Source organism: Camarhynchus parvulus, chromosome 15, assembly GCF_901933205.1.
Source record: "Camarhynchus parvulus chromosome 15, STF_HiC, whole genome shotgun sequence".
In the NCBI taxonomy this organism is placed as follows: domain Eukaryota; kingdom Metazoa; phylum Chordata; class Aves; order Passeriformes; family Thraupidae; genus Camarhynchus; species Camarhynchus parvulus.
This window is the reverse complement of record NC_044585.1, coordinates 10,135,019-10,154,511: the sequence shown is the minus strand read 5'-3', so window position 1 is coordinate 10,154,511 and position 19,493 is coordinate 10,135,019. Positions and strand designations below refer to the sequence as shown.

Here is a 19,493-nt window from a genome sequence, read left to right as displayed (position 1 = left end):
AGCATTAGAATCACAGAATCACGGAATATCCCAAGTTGGAAGGGACCCACAGGGATCATCCAGTCCAACTCCTGGCCTTGACCAGGACACTCCAACTGTTCCTGGGAGTGTTATCCAAATGCTCCTGGAGCCGTGGCAGCCTTGCAGCTGTGACATCTCATGGGGAGCCTGGTCAGTGTCCCAGCACCCTCTGGGGGAAGAACTTTTTCCTGATATCCAACCTAACCTTCCCCTGGCAGAGCTCCAGCCATTCCCTCAGGCCCTGTCACTGGTCCCACCCTGGCATTCCCACCTGAGGCCATCACCCCCAAAATCCCTGGAGCTGACTCACGGAGTTTGAGGCATCCGCTGCTTTCTTTGGAGCGTTTATGAGATCACTCTTCTTGTTCCCAGCAGGTTTGTTGTCCAGTATGTTCTTCTTGACCACCTTGAGATCCCTGTTTTTGCCTGGAATGTACCCGTGCTTCAAGGAGATGAGGAGAGGATCAGCGTTCTTCCCCTCAAACCACTCCTCTGCTTCCAGAGCTGCTTCTGGGCCCGCTGTGTCCGGGTACAGGTCATCCTGGAAGAGGTCAGACTGCAAGGCAGGAGAAAGGGATCAGTCAGGAGCTCTGGGAGGCAGGAGCTGGCTCCAAAGCCAGGCCCCAGGGCAGTGCTCACCTTGCGGGGAACCGTCATGATGATGGGCTCACATTTCCTCTCGTGGAGCTTGAAGAACCTGCAAGGAAAAGGAGAGTTGGGACAGGGAGTGAGGATCAGGGAGATGGAGGAGATGGGAAAGGAGCAACCCCAAGGAACCACAGAAATCCCTGAGATCATCAAGTCCAACCATTCTCCCAGCACTGCCAAGGCCACCATAACCCATGTCCCCAAGTGCTGTTAAATCCCTCCAGGATGGGGACTCCACCCCTGCCTTGGGCAGCCCCTTCCAATGCCTGACCCTGCTTTCCATGAAGAAATTGTTCCTAATATTTGAGGACATTTCCCCTTGTCCTATCAATTGTTTCCTGGGAGAAGAGATGGCTCATGTTCCCAGCCAGCACTGATGCTCCCTCCTGGAGCCACTGCAGTGACATCCTGAGATGTTTCCTGCCCTTCCTGGGTTTTCTGAGCCACGGCTGCCCTGTGCTCACTGCTCTGCTGCTTTAACCACTCCTGAAATCCCCAGCCCCAGCTCCCAGCCCTGGGATGAGCTCTCCTCACCTGGCAATCTCACACTTGTTGACATCGAGGCCCCTCTTTGGCATGAACCCCATGCCCCTCTGCGGCTCTTTGCTGCTGAAGGTGTTGAGGTAGTGAACGTACGGGGACTCATCCGTGATCTCGAAGTAGCGGATGCTGCTGTCACCCTGCAAGGAACCCCAGGAGAAGCTGCAGCACCACAGTGCCCACACTGCTGCTCTCATTTCCTTCCAGGAATGCTGCCATGGACAGCTCACAGCTGTTTCTGAAGCAAGGCTCATCCCCTCCACAATCTGAGTCCCATCAACTGAACAATTCCTCCAAGTCCTGTTCCAAACGCTGTGGGACAGGGATTGAGCTCGTGCTGCCAGGCTGGGAGTGACCCCTTCCTCACCTCTTGTGGAAAAACCTCCTGCCACAATCAGGCAGAAAGGCTATAAACCAGTTTATCCTTAATTCCAAGCAACTCCACCACACTGCTGTCTCTGAAACTGCAGGAGGGGGGGCAGATAGAAACCAAATGTTCCTCATCAGCTGCTACAAAGATGGGATTCATGAACACACTTGTATGGATCTTCCTTTGTAGCTCCTTGCTCATCTTGGCTTGGGCTCCTATTTATAGGAGTCCATCACATGTGGGCACCAAATTCCTACAAATTGCTTTTAGAAAGGAGCACCTAATTCCAGTTTTCTATTCTTTAACCCCATAAAATTAGAGAGAGCTACCACATGCTCCAGCATCTCCAAGGACAACACCCAAAATGTACCTTCTTCCCATATCAGTGTAAAATCATCCAGGTCAACACTAGCAAGAAATCTTTTGGCAACAGCGTGGGACTTGTTGCATTAGGAGCAGCTTTACCTAATCCATCTCCAAGAAACATCCAGGTCCTTCCCAGGTTCTGCAGAGTGAGGATCAAACCCATTCCAGAGCAGCCTGGTCTCTCTGCAGCCCCACATTCACGGCAGCACTGATATTTTGGGGAACATTTCACAGGCCCCACTCCCTCCAGGTGCCTCCAAAGCCTCTCCTTACCTTCCCACACAGGTAAATGATGTTGGTGTCTGGGTCGTAGAAGGGCAGCAGGACCCCGTTGCTGGTGTCCATCTCGTGAAGGGCTATTGGCTCCTCCATGTTTTTCTGGAAATAAAAATGCCAGGGATGTTAATAAAGACTGGAAAAGCTTCTGTTCATAGAGGGAGGGTCTAAATTATTAACTCTCTGTAGGCACTGAGCTCCCAGTGGTGTCTGCACCACCCAGAAGGATCCGTGTGTTACAACAAATGCTGGGAATGTTCATGAACTGATTGATTCCCCAAGGGCATTTTAATCACTAAATTAAATAAAAACAGGAGCCAGGAAAATTCACCAAGTCAAAGGAAATATGTGACACAGTGAGTTAGTGTCAGTAGGATGGGAGATGGGACAGAGCCTCCTTCCCTGGGGACACTCAAAAGCCACCTGGACACAATCCAGGTGGTCCCTTCCACCCTGAACCCTCCTGGGATTGCTGCTGGCCTGCTCTCCACAATGCACAGAGAGAAGTGACCTTCCCACAGCCCCTCTGCTCCCTGTGCATCTTCCCAGGCACTTCCAACCTGCTGCTCCTGCCCAGTTCCTTCACTGAGTGACCACACAGCCAAAATCACGGAAGCAGGAGCAGGCAGCAGATGGAGTGGGAATAACCTCAAGTATATAAACTATGAATTTAGGAAGGAATTCTTCTCTGTGAGGGTGGTGAAGCCCTGAAGAAGAAGGCCCCAGAGAAGCTGTGGCTGCTCCATCCCAGTTTGGACAACGCTTGGAGCAACCTGAGCTAGTGGAAGGTGTCCCTGCCCACGGACTGGAATGGGATTTGCTTTAATGCCCCATCCAACCCAACCCATTCCACGATTCCATGGCTGCAGGGCTGGGTTGGTAGGAGCAGGGCATGGATGTGAGGAGCCCAGGGATCCGGGCTGGGGCCGTACCGGGTTCCACAGGGCCAGCTGCCGCTCGCTCATGCGGCTGAAGCCGGTGGTGAAGATGTTCCCGTCTGCCAGGAAAATGGCTCGCATGGGCCGGGCTCCCTCGTGGGTTTTCTCCTTCTCCTGGAAGAGAGGAGCACGTCAGGATCAGCAGTGAACAGAAAAACCCTTGGAGTGGTGGCTCCTCTCTGGACATGCTGCTCCTCCAACATCCAGCTCTCCTCCCCTGCTGCCTGAGGGAAGAGCCCAGACATGGAGCCACGGGAGAAGGGGACATTCCTGGCTCATTCCAGCTTTGCCAGTCGGCCTCTTGCAAGGCTGAAGGAAAACCTCTTTGTAAGCTACAACTAAAGCTCTGCTTTGCATGCACAACTCTGGAACTGTAATTATACAGAAGGATTAGATGTGGAATTACACTCCTGCAGGTTTAAAACTGAGCCCTAAAATCCCAGTTCAAACACTAATCCCAATAAACCCAGACAAATCCTCCAACTCCTACTATTCCTCCTGTAATTTTTGAAGAAAGCAACTCAACATGGTGTGTAAAATCCACATATTTCTTCCATATTTTCTTGCTCATTCCCTGCTGGAGTGAATCCAGCTTGTTTCTTTAATGATTAAGCAAACTTACAGCAACAATTTCTTGTTTCCTGGGGTCGATAACTCGGACTTTTTTGTCTTTGGAAGCTGTGCAGATGAGGCTGCCGTTGCGATTCCAGCTCACGTTGTAGATCATATCCACGTGCATGTCATCCAGGTTGATGAGGGCTTCTCCTGTTCCCACATTCCAGATGATGATGGCATTATCACAGCCTAAAATGGGAAATAACAGCTCCAGTCACACAACTGGGGGACAAAACCAGGAGTGGGGAAAAAGGGATAAACCCCCCACAGCTCCCAAGGGTTTTTTGGGGAAACCAAAACGCAGACTGGGAGCTCAGGAGGGATTTTTATCAATGGAAAACACCCAGCTCATCCAACAATCCAACTGAAAGGACTCAATTCTTTCCTTGGGACCCAACCCATGAAAGTCTCAGATGGTACCAATGGATAATGAATTATCCAATTTATTTCCATAATGATGTGACTGATTTTCAGTGGTCTAAAGAATCTCATTCCATGGACTGTACTGACCAAGGAGACAATTTGGAAAATGCTGACCATGAGAGCTTGTGGGAAGAACAGCTGGACTCTGTGATACTTTGCAGGGATCAAGGGAAAGGAGAAACACTTGGGCCTGTTCTAAAAGTATATGAGAACAGGGATGTGGGGAATGTAGATGTAAATTGTTCTTGCAGATCAAATAAAGTCTGGAACAACTTTCATACTCCAATTCCAGACAATTCCTTGGTGCTTATCCCTGTAAACTGAAGATAAAAAAGGGTGAGATGCAGAGGTGGCTGTGAGCCACGTGTCCCAGTGTTCCCAGCTACTGCCACAGGTCTTGTGATTCCCAGGGATCTGAGCAGCTGGGAGAGGGAAGAAGGAAAAGCTGGAGAGGAAGGAAGGCAGGGAGAGGAGCTGTTGCCCGTTCCTGTGCTCCTACCTGCGCTGAGCAGCACGTTCCGCGCCGTCGGATGCCAGGCCACGATGCCAACTCTCTTGGAATGGCCTTCTAGCACTACCACGGGCTCTGTCAGGGACAGGGTGAGCCCGTTCTCAGGAATCTGCCACACCTGGGAAGGACAGGAAAGCAAAGGAAAGCTGCTCAGGCAAGGGCAGCCCCTCTGGAGAGTGCGTGGCTCGGCTGCTTCCCGCGTCCCGCAGCTGCCGGAGCTGTCACTTCTTGTGTGAACAGGGAGGGAATCAGGGAAGGAATCAGGGAGAATCAGGGAGGGAATCACTCCCAGCAGCCAATAAACCCCTGGCTGATCCATGAGGAACATCCTTCCTCACTCATGTGCCAGCACAAACCCACAGCTCCTCATGGTGCAACCCCTGTATTTCCATATGCACAGATCAACTTCACTCCTGCTCCCCAGAGTCTGGAAAATCTCCCCTGCAGCTCCAATTCCATGGAATGAGCTGCTATCTTTCCAAACTATGCCTGTCCCTCACAGGGATGATGCTGGAGCTCTACCACTGCCTACTTCTGATTACTTTAGGAACACCAGCAATTCATTTTCCTGTTAGATTCAGGATCCTTCCAGATCCCATTTAATTAGAGAAGAGTGGTTTGGTCCTGGAAAAAGCCAGAGCAGCCCAAATCAGCACTGCTTGTTCACTTCTTGCCTGGTTACACAACCCTTCTGTTGCAAACTTCCTCAGGGAAGGGCCACCAGGAGGAGGAACAGCCCCCCAAGGATGCCAGAGCACTGGAATTCCAGCAGGAGGGAGGTGGCTTTTGCAGCTGGCAGCGACCAGGGATGGGACAGACAAACCCATCAGCCCAAAGCCCCAGGGCAGGATCAGCCCCACAATTCAGCAGTCCAGGCAATTCAGCACTGGACAATTATCTTGGAATTGAATTTGACCTACATAGAGTGTATTAAAAAATGCCATGGAATTCCAGGGAGAGCTCCTCGGGGAGCAGTTGGAGCTGCTGTAGGTAGGTGGCAGCATCAGAGCATGTTTGCTTTGCATCCTTCCCATTGTTTGCTTTTCCTGGAGTTGGGAGAATGGGGCTTGCCAGCCCCTGCCCACGATGCCCAACAAGCTGTGGGATGTGAGGGAGTGGATTTAGGAAGTGAGGCAGACTGAGATGGACACGTGGATTTCTGTGCTAATCCCAGTTTTCCCCTTCTCAAAGGAATGACTGGCTCTGGAAAAAAAACCCAGCAAGATACAGAGATTCTCAGTGGGTACCAGCTCACCTCTAAATAACCCCAAACTGATTTAGTTTTTCATGGACACAGCTCCCAGTGCCCTCCTTCTCAGCACCCTCAGTGTCCCAGGAGGAATGATCACAACAGGAACACTGCCCCAGGAGAGGATTCCCCTGCAAGGGGTGAAAATGGTCACAGCTCCAAGGCCAGCAGAGCTCCAGGAGCCTTTGGACAAGGCTCTCAGGCACAGGGTGGGATTGTTGGGATGTCTGTGCAGGGCCAGGATGAAACCAGGTTCACAGGGAAATCAGAGAACTTTGGATGCAGGACTTACCCTGCCAAGGGGGAGGACTCAGTTCTGTTCTGCACCATCTCAGCCAGGAAGGATCCTGAGATCCCTCTGAGCAAGGAGCCAGAAAACTCCAACACCAAATTTAAACATAGGACAGCAAGTGCAGGGGGTGGGAATGGAAAGGGAGGCAAAATCACAGTGAAAAAGGGTTTTGTTTTAAAAGCCCTTGGAGATAGATGAGATAGATGGAATTTTCTGTCAGGTAAAGCCCTGGTAGCTGGGAGCAGCTGCAGAGCACTGCAATCCTGGGCAGATTTCAGACTACTGACCCAATAGTCCTGCCTGCTATTCCCAAAAATAATAAAGAAACAAATGTGAAAGGTCAGGGCATGGTCCCAGCTGGCCCAGCCCCTCGTTCCTGCACAGGGTGGGGGTCTGGCCTCAGCCTGGGATCAAATCAGGTTCACAGGGAAATTACAGAATTTTGGATGCAGGACTTACCCTGCCGAGGGGGAGGACTCAGGATGACTCCAAGGAAACCTTAAATTGCTGCAGGATTGCCTGGGCTTTAGGAAGGGTTTGTCAGCTCTCCCTCCCGTGGGTGTCTGGCTGTTTTTGGGGGGGTTTGATGTTATCAAGGTTGTTTGTTTGTGCAGGAGGAAGTGGAGTGGTGGCACAGCTGAGGGACAGGTTTGGGGCTGCAGGAAGGGCAGGAGGGGAAGGTTTTGCACAAATAGCATATGAGACAGAAAACAAAGCAAACTTTTCTTTCCCCCCCTTTAAAGAGAAGCAAAACCAGCCTCCTCTGGCTCTGCACAAGTTGAAAGGAGGATTAAATCCATGTCTATAAAAAACATTGCTTCCTACATCATACATATCAATTGTTATCACTTTAAGTAAGGAAGCAACTGAATTTGAGGCCTGGATTTATCCATGGCCCTGCAGGAAGAGGCTCTTGGTGCATCATTTTTGCAGGGTCAGACCTTCTCCTCATTCTCCCGGTCCTGCTTGGTGGCTCAGGTCACTGCAAGAGCTCTCTTTGATTTTTTAAAGGAATTTGCTCCATCACATGAGCTCTGCTCTGGCCTTTCCACACAAATTCCTTAAAATCCACCTTCTGATGAAGAAAATTTTCCAGATCTGAGGAAGGGCCTCGATACCATCTAGAAATCTTTATCCACTAAAACATTTTCCAGCTGAACAAAACGCCTGCAGTACATCAGAGCCATTCAGCACAACATCAAGCAGGAATATTTAAGTAATTCCTCATTTGCTGGCACAAGGAAACAATTCCTCCAAGGGAAGAGGCCACAGAAGGTATTTGCAAGGAAGCCTTTGGAGAGGGATGTCAGGTCCTCTCTTTCCCAGTCCCCTCTCCAATGCTATGTCTGGTATTCCCAACACCAAACCTGTTCAAGGTTTATGGGCAGGTTTTGTAAAAATCTGGGAATTTCTTTAGAGGAAAAGGTTTCTGGCTTTGGATAGGGCCAAGTGAAGCTTCCTTGTGCCACAGGGGGGCTGCAGAGTTATGGCTGCAGGGAATCAGCCCTGTCCACCTGGAGACAGTGGTCTGCACCTCAAATTCATGTTCTCTCCCTCAATACCATCCCAAATCCATATTCTATCCCTGAATACAATCTCAAATCCAAGCTCTCTCCCTCACACAGTCCCAAATCCATGTTCCTTCCCTTAGATCATCCCAAAGCCACATCCTCCCCCTCAATACACGTCTGGCTGTCGAAGCTGAGATTTCTTGTGGCAGAGGGTGAGATCCTAAATCCCTGAGTGCCAGGGCACAGATGGCTCTTTAAGAACAAGGTTTTTTCTCCAGCAGCTGGAATTGCACAGAATCCCCCACGTCACTTTTCTGTGTCTCCCCCCGGCAGAGCTCGGAGCGCCCGAGCAGCCATGTGTCCTGTAAAGCTCCCTGGGTTTATTCTGCTCAGGCTGCTCAGGAAGCAGGACCCAAACCCTTTCTCCAGGAAAACAGGACACTGAACTGTCCATGCCAGGCCAGAAAAGCCATTAAAATTGGGAAAGCTCATTAGCTCATTCCCAAAAGTCCAAGCCAGGGGTGTTCTTTACACACCTGCAGTTCCCAACTGTCCTGAACGACTTGGGATCCATCATCTCCCATTCCAAACCTCCAGCTAACACACGCCCAGCATCTCCCAAACCCTGCACATCCCTGATCCTGGAAGTGCAGCAAGGACTCACCTATTTCCCCTTCCACTCCAGACAGGTCACACCAAACATGACCACGAGGGTGCAAAACCCCAGAGAGCTCCATCCTGCTCCACCCTCCTTCCCACACGGTTCTTTCTTCCAGGGATGGATGGGAAGCTCATCCCCACCTTGGGATGTGTGGAGAACTCCCAGAGACCAGCAGGAGGTGCAGATTCCTGCAGTTTGTGTCCACATCAGGATGGTGTGAAGGACAGAATGGATTTGGGATGGTGGGAGGGAGAGAGCTTGTCCACTTGGACAACTTGTAACTGAACTCTGTCAGCTTTTCTCCACAATTCAGTCCCTCTGGAGCCTCCCAACATATTTCTCATTGCACTTGGATTACAGACTTATTTTGCCTCCAAGGAGGCAGCTCTGGGCCTTCACTGATGCTCATATTTCAGAAACATTCCCAATGTGCAGCCCTTCTACATTCTGGTTGGAGAAACATTCCTGCATCCGTCCAAAGCTCAGTTCCAGCCCAGTAGTGAGAGTTGCTAACACAGAAATTGTTGTTTTGTTTAATATTAAACATAGCCCGTTTTGTTAACATGTTTCAGCTTCCAAGACTGAGAGATCACAGGCAAGAGCTGTCCCAGGAAAAGCCTCTTGGGATGAATCCCCTCCCAAACATTTTAACGATGAACAGAAGCAAAGGAATTTATCTGACATGATCTATAATAAGATTTCAATATAACATTCAGCCTACAGCATTTCTAAATATGGCCAAAGATCCCTGGAGTTATTTGGCATTATTTCATCTTCCAAGGATTTTCTTTCACTTATTCTGCTGTGTTTGCATACATGGGATTCCACATCCGTCACGGAGCAAGCCCGGCTGGGCCATCACTGACTTAAAACAGGTCTCGATCCAAGGTTGGCAGGTGCAGAATTTGTGAAATTATTTTTATTTATTTATTAAAAAAGACCTTTTGACACCTGCTCAAAACTTGGGAGATACAGGGAAAATTTCAAGCAACTTCCTTAAATCATGGGTTGAAGGAATCCTGGAACCTGCTGGGCTCATTCCCTTCCAATCCCTTCCTCTTCCCAACACACACCTCTACATCCACTGGGATATCTGAGGAAAGGAACCACCTGTCTTCTCAAAGCTCAACAAATCTGAACACCTCACCACAGACTGGCACTCTCATTCCTCTTCCCAAACAGCAAACAAATGCCAAGGGGAAGGAAAAATGGAAAAAATTCTTCCCTGTGAGAGTGGTGAGGCCCTGGCACAGGTTGGAAGTGTCCAAGTCCAGGCTGGACAGGGCTTGGAGCAACCTGGTCTATGGAAGGTGTCCCTGCCCATGGCAGGGTTGGAATGGGATGGGCTTTGAGGTCCTTCCAACCCAAACCCTTCCACGATCACTCTGCCCTCACCTCACCTGGGAACAGAAGGTTCCTGGAGACACCTCCAGGAATTCCAGTGTCCTTTGGAGCAGGAGCTGCAGCAGGGAGCAGAGCCTAGCCCAGAAGGGACACTCACCATGACAGTGCAGTCCTCGGAGCCGCTGGCGATGACCTGGTCATTGTGGGGACACCAGTCGATGTCCAGCACCGGCCCCGTGTGGCCACACACTGTGGGGTAGGACTTGTCAATCCTGCCTGTCTGGAGGGAAGAAGAAGAAAGAGAGCTGTGATATCCTGAAGGAAGGTGCTTCCCAACCCTTCATTTGCTCTTTCATATCCAGAATTCCATGAGATTTGAACTCATGGATCAGCAGAGGAACACCAGCAGCTCTTGTCCAGCATCAACAAGCTGGAAACTCCCCATGGAGCAAAGGAAAGGGCTCAGAGATCCAGCACAGCTGGGTTGTGATCCCACATCTCAGCACCTGCTGCCACACCAGCCCTTTTTTCACCCCAACTTCTTGGGAAGAGCAAAGTTCTGGTTTCATCTGCTTCCCAATGGAGATAGCTGAAGACAACCAAGATAAAAATGTCATTGGAGGGCATTGCTGGTCACTGAATTCACCAGGTCTGCTTGGTTTCTTAAAACAGAAGGATTTTGCTTGGATGGGAAGATTTTGGGATGCAGTTGAGCAGAGGAAAATATTGTTTTGAAGAATAAAAGTTGCCAACGTGGACTGTGACAGCCACACCTGCTCCACACCAACCTCTCCATGGCCAGAGGACTGAGGCCACCAATGCCAAGCTCCCTACAGGGATAACATTTCCAAGAAAATGAGCTAATGAGCCACTTAAACCTGAACTGGCCCAAATCCAGTGATGCTGAAACACCAGTTCTACCCCTGGGTCTACGTTTTGCTGAGGAGCCCCTGAAGGACCTGATCCCACAAAGAAGGAAAAGGAAAATCACTCTCATCATCCTCCTCTCTCTCTCGGCCAAGCCTTGCACACAAGGGAAGCAATATTTACAATGCTGAAGATGCACAGCGATAACAGCAGGGTGAGGAGGAAACTCTTCCACTTCCACAGCCACAGCCCTGGCCCTGCTCCATGGGGTTTTGTTTCCAGGGAATGACCTTTTCATGATGAGTGATGGGAGAAGAGACACAGCAGGGAGAGGTCTGGGATGGGGTCGTCCTCTTTTGTGTTTAAACGTGCAGAAGAAATGGTTGGAATTTCACTTGTGCCATTGGATGGGAACATTCCCCAACCTTGGAGGTGACATTCCTTAATTTATGCCTCCCACCCTGCCTCATGTGGGAGGCTGCTCCTATTCAAGGCTGATAACCAGAATAATGCTGGACATTGGCTTTTGAGGATGACTGACCTGGAGCCCTCCACAAACAGCAAAACAAGATATTGATCCCAAAAAATCCCACTAGCTCCTAAAAGGCCAAATTTAGGCTTCAAAAGTAAAAAAAACCAAAAAAAACCCCAAAACAGCTCAGTGATTCAGCTGCTTTTGGAATTATTAAAAGGGGAAGGGTTGTAGATGAAAAGCCATAAACCTGCCATTCAAAAATTAAAGCCTGTGTAATCCCTCTTGGATGCCATAATGTGAAATAGGATTTAAAAAATTAATGCACCCAACTGCCATGTAGAATTCATCCATTTTAATTTACCCAATTAAAAGGAGAACCATGCAGAGCACACGAACTGCAGAAGGCACATGACAGGCAACAGACAAATACAGGCCTGAACCAAAAAGGAAAAACAGGAATAATAATGCAAAATGTCAGGGACTGCCTGTTCTGGCTCCCTGGCAGGAATCAGTGGGATCCTCCAGGAGGAGCTCCTGGTAACTATTTCCAGGCTGCACAAGCACTTGTCAGTTCAGTTTTGGGCTTTTACAGTCATTTATTACTGTGGGGAGGCCAAAAAATATTTAATTTCAGCAAATTAAACCCCAAACTTCACCTTTCAGCTTTGATCATGATGAACCTGCACAGCCTGAGCAGAAGCAGCTAAGAGCCTGTGACAGCAGCGACACCCAGGAGCTGCTTCCCACCACCTGAGATGGAGCTTGGCTCTTAAAGCAGGATCCTGCACTTCCATAAGGAGCAGAGCTTCCAGAACCATGGAATGGGTTGGGTTGGAAGGACCTTAAAGATCATCCACTCCCTGTCATGGGCAGGGACACCTTCCACCATCCCAGGTTGCTCCAAGCCCCATCCAACCTGCCCTTGGACACTTCCAGGGATCCAGGGGCATCACAGCTTCTCTGGGAAACCTGAGCCAGGGCCTCCCCATCCTCATAGTCAGGAATTTCTTCCCAGAATCCCATCTAAATCTACCCTTTTTTATCTTAAAGCCCTTCCCACATGCCCTGTCACTCCATCCTTTATCCCAAGTTCTTCTCCAGCTCTCCTGGAGCTCCTTTAGGCACTGGAAGGGGCTCTGAGGTTTCCCTGGAACCTTCTTTTCTCTGGGTGAACACCCCCAGCTCCCCCAGCCTGGCTCCTCAGAGCATCTCCATGGCCTCTTCTGGACTCTCTCCAAGAGTTCCACATCCCTCCTGTGCTGGGACTGCAGAGCTGCTGCAGGTGGGGTCTCACCTGAGCACGGCAGAGGGACAGAATTCCCTGTGCATCACCTACAGACACCCCCTGTCCCTGCCTGCACCAGGAGAGTGACACCAAACCCCGTTTCCAGCAGGGAACAGGCAGGCACAATGGGGAAAGGAGATGTTATTTAGCAGCAGTGGGGGAGAGGCAGCAACCTCAAGCTTGTTTATCCACTAAGAATTATCAAACCAAGGAAGAGAGGACAAAGCAGAGCAAGAGATATCCCACACAGCAGCTCCCTGGGATCTGGCAGAGGAAGACAATCCCAGGGAGATAAAGAGCCCAGGGGCATCAACATCTTCACTTGGGCATGAGATGAGAGACTGCTGCTCACCAGGAATAATCCCAGAATCACTCAGGGTGGAAATAATCCCAGAATCATTCAGGTTGGAAATAATCCCAGAATCATTCAGGGTGGAAAGACCCCCCAAGATCATCCAACCTGTGAGCAATGCCCACCTTGTCACCCAGCCCAGAGCCCCGAGTGCCACGTCCGGTCCTTCCTTGGCCGCCTCTGGGGATGTACAAAAACGAGCAGCAAACATCAAAACGAGACTAAATAAGGACATAAAAGTGCTGCAGGAGGCCCCAGCAGGGCGAGCACGAGCCCCAGCCCTTGGGGAGAAGCTCCTGCCTTGTGGTCAGAGGCACCAAACGGTCTCTGCAGAGCAGAGGAAACCACGGTGCCTTCCTGAGCACGTTCTGAGAGCTCGGCGCTGCATCCGCCCCTCGTCACCAACACGCCCAGCAGAGACCCTGCCACCCCCCCAGGGGACAGCACAGGACAGCCACCCCCAGCAGCACCCCAGGACTGACCCCTCAGAGTGAGCAACGGGCAGCTTTGAACTCAGGGCTGTGTTTTACCACCTCTCAGCATCGCTGCTGCAAATTCCATCCACCGGATTCCTCCTCCCGGAGACTCCTCCATCAGATTCAGCCCCCTGGAGCAGGGAACCCCAATTCCCAGCACTGCAGTGTGCTCAGAAAAGCTGGAGAAGTCAGTATTTTAGGGGATTTGCCAAAAGGGAAAGCTGCAGTAGGGTTATAAAAACCCACCAGGCTGCAAAATCACCAACCCCATGGTTTTCAAGAGAATTCCTTTGCAACCAGGACACCACGGGGTTTGCCAGCTGGGTGTGTTCCCATGCTACTCTAATGCTCCCAGGTTTGGGGATTTATTTATTTATTTGGAAAATGTAATCTTATAATTAGGAGAGGATTTAAAATAAACCTCAAGTGCTGATACACAGCTTAAAATTAATGTCAGGAAATTCAATCCTTCTCATAATCCACCGGGGTTGTGGTCTGACACATCCCTGATAACTTTTGAAATCGGGAGTTGTATTTTATAAAATGCTGGTCAAAAAGGTGAATTTGAGGATTTTTTAATAAAGTTGATGCTGACTGAATACACACTCAATATTCAGGTGTTTCAGAAGGGGCAAATGTGCCTTATTAAATTAATTTTAATTATTAAAATTAAATTTTAATGTATCTAATGTATTCCAGATTAAAAAAAAAGTTAAATCATCAGAAGTACTAAACCCAGACCAGAAAAAAAGTGGCAGATGAGAAGAAAAAAATACTATTAAATCCAAAAGGGATGGATAAGCAAGACAAGAAAACTGTTCCTAAAAGTGGGAGTTTTATGAATTAATTTGAGTGTCTTGTGATCGTTTCTCTGCCAGAAAAGGGCATTTGGTGGCAGGAAACAGCTCATGGATTATGGTAAAAATATCAGGGAGAACAGCTGCTTCCCCAGCCCATGGCTGTGCTCCTTGAAATCTCCATTTAAATTAGGGAAGTGGCATCGAGTTGCACAAGCCAAAGCAGCTCCCCCCCCCTCACTCTGCACAAGTTTGAGGAAGGAAATCAGGTCACAACTGCAAAGTTTGAAACCCCAACCGACTGCACCTTTTCTCTGCTAGAGAAAACACTCCTCTTTTCTTTAAATTGTGGATTTTCCTCAAAAAATCTCCTGAATTTCATCCAGGGAACTTCTGAGCACTGAGCCTCCATCTCTGGCTGCAGCAGCTGAGCCTGGAGGAGGCAACTGGGAGAAAACTGGGCTGAAATGGAAATTCCTGCCCATGCCCAACACCCATCAGTCACCCCACAGCCCAGGCCTGGCATCCTGAACTAATCTGGAAGATTAGGAAGTGTTATTCCCTAAAGATCCACGGGAAAGTCAGGCAATAAGAGGCCACTGTGCTCTCTAAGAATCCCCCAGCAGTGCTCCTGTTGTCACCTTGGCAGCTGCAGGGCTGTGACATTGGATGTTGGGGAAAAATTCCACACTGGAAGGGTGGGCAAGCATGGAAGAGGCTCCCCAGGGAAGTGGGGGAGTCACCATCCCTGGAGGTGTTAAAGCACAAGCAGTTGGGGCACTTTGTGATGTGGCTCACTTGGTCAAAGGTTGGACTTGATGAGCTCGGAGGTCTTTTCCAACCTCAAGGACTCCATGATTCTGTGATTCCATCCCAGGCTGCCACAGAATGGACACATGCTGGCTTTAAAATGTTAAAAAAAAACCCAAAAAGCGACACCAACAGTCCTCACAACCAACCCAACCTGCAAAATCCCATCACTAGGAGCTGGGAGTGCAGCACAGCTCCAGCATTTCCATGGATATCTGTCCCAGAAATGGCATTACAATTAAAAAGGGACAGAGGTAGTGCTTTTTCCCCTTCTCTAAAAGATGATTTCCAAAGCAGTTCATCCCCCCTGCTCCTTCCCAGCTGCAGGAAAGCCAATGGGTATCCCAGAAGCTGAGGGCTCTGGATAAAGTGGAAAACTCTGCTGCTGTTCAGAGAGGATGAGCATCCACCCAGGGAGAGCAGAGCTGCTGGGCAAGGAGACAAAGTTCCACAAGGATCCACAGGGATCCACAAGGATCCACAAAAATCATCCCCATGTGCTGGGAACACAGATGATCTAGGGCTCCACCAAGTAAAACTTCCATTTTTACTATTGGACAAAGCTTTAAAATTGCAGAGATATTTGTACAAACCTCTGGCTGTAAGACAGGGGATGGAATTTGCAGCTTTTTTCCCTGGAGGAATGAGATCCATTAGCCCCTCTGCTGCCCTCTCTTCCCTACTGCATTAGAACCTGATGATCCATTGGAATCAAGCTGACAGTGATAAATATAAACTTCTTTTTATAGAGAAAAAATCCAAGGTGAAATAAAAGGACAAAATCCATCACACTCCCCCTAAAATGGCAGGAAAGGCTCAATAAACCCATCACAGCAAAAACCTCCTGATTTTATTCTACACACAGTTCAGAAAAAGATTATTTTCTTTCCCCCAAATCCTTCCTGGTGGAATAGGAATTGGGAAGAGCTGCTTAACAACTCTCATATGCCATGGATGAACACCAAGGCCTGTCACTTGCAGAACAGCATATTCCTTGGAGAAGATCATTCCCGAGGTGTGCACGCCCCCACCCACATGCTAATTGCCTCTGAGGGCACCATCTGATCCCAGATCCTGCTGTGAAGGGGCTGCAGGAAGGGATCAGGAAAATGGAAAAATCTAATAAAAGCCATATCCAAAAGGGACTGAATAAACCTCTGGTAAAGGCCTTATGTAACACAACTCGTGGCTGAATGGATCTTTCTGCATGAACTCAAACAAAAAGGAACATTTGCAGCAGGTTTTTCTGTGCAGATAAAAACTGCAAAGAGTTTTGAAGGATGGGGAAAAAAAGAAATTTTTCTCTAGTGCTGCTGGAGCACAGATTCAGCGCACACACACACGGGTTAATTCATTCCCGCGCACACACACGGGTTAATTCATTCCCGCGCTCACGGGTTAATTCATTCCCGCGCACACACACACGGGTTAATTCATTCCCGCGCTCACGGGTTAATTCATTCCCGCGCACACACACACGGGTTAATTCATTCCCGCGCTCACGGGTTAATTCCCGCGCACACACACGGGTTAATTCATTCCCGCGCTCACGGGTTAATTCCCGCGCACTTCCCGCGCCGCGCCCCCGCCCCCGCCAATCAGCGCGGCGGCCGCGAGCGCTGCCATGACCATATAAGGTAAAAAGCCGCGGCCGCCGCAGTGCCGCTGCGGAGAGCGCGGGTGCGCGCGCGCGCAGGGGCGGGGCTTGCGGGCGAGGGGCGGGGCCTCCCCTCCCGCCGGTGTCCGCCCCCCCTTCCCGAGCACATGGAGCGGGGTCCCGGGGGGCTCAGCCCGCCCCAAAACCCCCCCCAGAAATCCCGCTCAGCGCCGGGAGCCACCAGCCCGGCAGCGACGAACCCCGGCCGCAACAAAACCCTGTAAGGTCACTGATAATTGGCAAGAAAAGCACATTAAAAGGAGTAAAATCGCCCCTTTTCTGTGCTCACCCCGCACCAAGGGTCAGCCACATCCCAGGTAATTCCCAGCGAGCCGCAAAGCGCTGGGATTGAGCAGCCACGATGTCGTTATGGGACATTTCCCCTGCAGAAATGCAGCAAGTGTATTTTTATGGCTCAATTTTAAAATCAGCTCAAACCCATGGTTTAAAATTGCCTTTTTTTTTTTTTTTTTTTTCCTTGACTATAACAACAAGGATTTTGCTGCGGGGAGCTTAATAAGTATCTGTGCTAAACAGGCTCCAAAAGAAATCCAAATGTTATTTAGGGTGTTGAAGGAACTAAAGGAACAATTTCATCAGCCCAGGCTATAAAAATAAATGCGGAACACAGGAACTGGTTAGAGCAGAGCCAGCAAAGCACTGCATTGCAAAAGAACGTGTCAGGCTGGGGGTGAGGGCCACAGCTCCCCCAGCTTCCCATGGAACCTCCTCAGATGTGGATATTAAATGCCTGTGGAAGGCAGGAATGGAGCTGAGGGCACCAAGGCAGTGATAAATAAGAGGGTGGGAGGAAGAACAGAATGGATGTGAACATAACGCCAAAGATGGCACTTAAAAATGCAAAAGGGCACTCAGAAATAACAGGAATTTCTGCCAGGGACTGAGAAAACACAGAATCATTAATGTTGGAAAAGCCCTCTGAGACCACTGAGTCCAACTGTTCCCCCAGCACTGCCAAGGCCATCATGTCCCCAAGTGCCACATCCACAAGGCTTTTAAATCTCTCCAGGGATGGGGACTCCATCACTGCTCAGGGCAGCCTGTTCCAGTGCCTGACAACCTTTTCCATGAAGGAATTTTCCACAGTATCCCATCTAAACCTCCCTTTGCACAGTTTGAGGCTGTTCCCTCTGGGTCTGTCCCTGGGGTCAGAGCCCGACCCCCCCTGGGTGCCCCCTCCTGTCAGGGAGTTGTGCAGAACCAGAGGGTCCCCCCTGAGCCTCCTTTTCTCCAGGCTGAGCCCCCAGTCTCCCTCATCAGATTTGTGCTCCAAACACTGGGATTTAAGAGAGGAAAAGAGGGATGCACATCCCCAGCTGTCAACATCTGTGCCGTGATGCAGCTGAAGGAGGAATCCCTAACCCAGGGCAGTGCCACCAAGTGCCACCACGCGTGGTCCAGGCAGGAGGAGGACACGTGGCCTGAGGATGAGCCCTAAGCAGGGAAGGGCTGCTCATCAGAGCAGCAAACTGAGCTATTTTGGGAGGTTGGGGTTTGGCTTTGCTTAACACGACGGAGACGTCGCTGCCTCCGCTCTGCCCGGGCCGGGAGGGAAGTGGTGCTGAATCCTGGGCACTAATTCTGTGTTCCACAGGGCAGATCTGGAAGTGGAGCTGGGAACTGATGACAGACTGAGGACAACTTAACCACAGGCTTAAGAGAGGAGTTTGAGGGTCACCGAGAAAAGAATGTTGCAAAAAAAGTCTTTTGATCACAAGAATTTGCTGGTTAAGCATTATAGAAAGAGATGAGAAGAATCTCCTCTAGAAGATGGATGTGACTTTTCTATGCAGGACCAGGGGCAACAGGAATGCCCTTCTTGGAACCAGCTCATTCCTTTGCATCTCCCCAGTGTGGGGCTGCGAGGAGCAATTGGGCTCAGGAGTATTCCTGAATGAATTCTGCAAGGAGCAATTGGGCTCAGATAGTTCCTGAATTAAATCTGCAAGGAGCAGCTGGATTCAGATAGTTCCTGGTTTAAGTCTCAAGGAAAAGTTGGGCTCAGGTGGTTCCTGGTTTAAATCTGTAAGGAGCAGTTGGATTCAGGTGGTTCAAAAAAAAAAAAAAAAAAGCTGAATCCCTGACAGTAGAAAAATCAGACTTGATCATAAAGAGGCTTCTAAAATACAGTTCTACGTGGAAAGTTCTGCCAGAATCAGCTCAGATGAGTCAAGCAAACAGCTTGTTTGTTGTGTTTAATGCACAGAAAGCATCAGACTGATTACAGACATTAAACACATTCATACACGGCACCACTGAGCACCCGCTGTCACCACAACCTTCATTATCCCAAAGCAACGCCGGGGTGACAGCACAGCCGAGCAGGGAACTCCAGAAACACTCCAGCAGCTCTTACCTTGTGCAGAGGCAGCACCAGGAAGGCTCCCCCACCGCTGGCATCCACGATGATGGCCACGAAGCGGGGGTTGACGGCGCAGAAGGAGCTGTCCCAGGTGACGCGCGACACGCGGATGTCGTCGTAGCACTGGTCGTTCTTCACCGCCTGGCCGAAGACGTGCCGGAATTTGCTCTGTCGTACCACCCGCCTCATCGTGTCTGCAAAAGGAGAGGGTCAGATCCAGGGAAAGGGATGTCCTGCTTGTCCAGGAGATTCCTGGACAAGGATCAACACTGGATGTTCTCAGCAGCACCGCGGCCGCGCTTTCGGCGATGCGGAAACGGAGATTCGCTCGCTGCTCGTGGGATCGTGGAATGGTTTGGGTTGGAAGAATCCCAGAATGGTTGGGGTGGGAAGGGATCTCTGGAGATCCCCCCTGCCACGGCAGGGTCACCCAGAGCAGGTGACACAGGAATGCATCCAGGTGGGTTTGGGATTTCTCCAGATAGGGAGACTCCACGCCCTCCCTGGGCAGTTCCAGGGCTCAGCCACCCTCCATGGGAAGAGGTTCCTCCTCATGTTGAGGTGGAATTCCACATGGTTTAGTTTATGGCCCATTGCTCCTCATCCTGTTGTTGGGCATTGCTGGA

The 19,493-nt window shown here is 50.1% G+C and overlaps 1 protein-coding gene across 3 annotated transcripts in view; it reads right to left on the bottom strand.

Annotated features, from left to right (window-relative positions):
• The window catches only part of CORO1C (coronin 1C), a 38,568-nt gene that overhangs the window by 2,897 nt on the left and 16,178 nt on the right, over positions 1–19,493 (bottom strand). For all 3 annotated transcript variants that reach the window (XM_030958678.1, XM_030958679.1, XM_030958680.1), the window contains exons 2-10: positions 18,862–19,061; positions 9,923–10,045; positions 4,697–4,826; positions 3,782–3,963; positions 3,154–3,273; positions 2,219–2,323; positions 1,204–1,349; positions 661–718; positions 332–577 (exon numbers count right to left, since the gene is read on the bottom strand). In XM_030958678.1, the coding sequence (XP_030814538.1) occupies positions 332–577; positions 661–718; positions 1,204–1,349; positions 2,219–2,323; positions 3,154–3,273; positions 3,782–3,963; positions 4,697–4,826; positions 9,923–10,045; positions 18,862–19,056 (1,305 nt within the window). In that variant the 5' untranslated portion in view covers positions 19,057–19,061. The remainder of the gene's footprint in view (positions 1–331; positions 578–660; positions 719–1,203; positions 1,350–2,218; positions 2,324–3,153; positions 3,274–3,781; positions 3,964–4,696; positions 4,827–9,922; positions 10,046–18,861; positions 19,062–19,493) is intronic.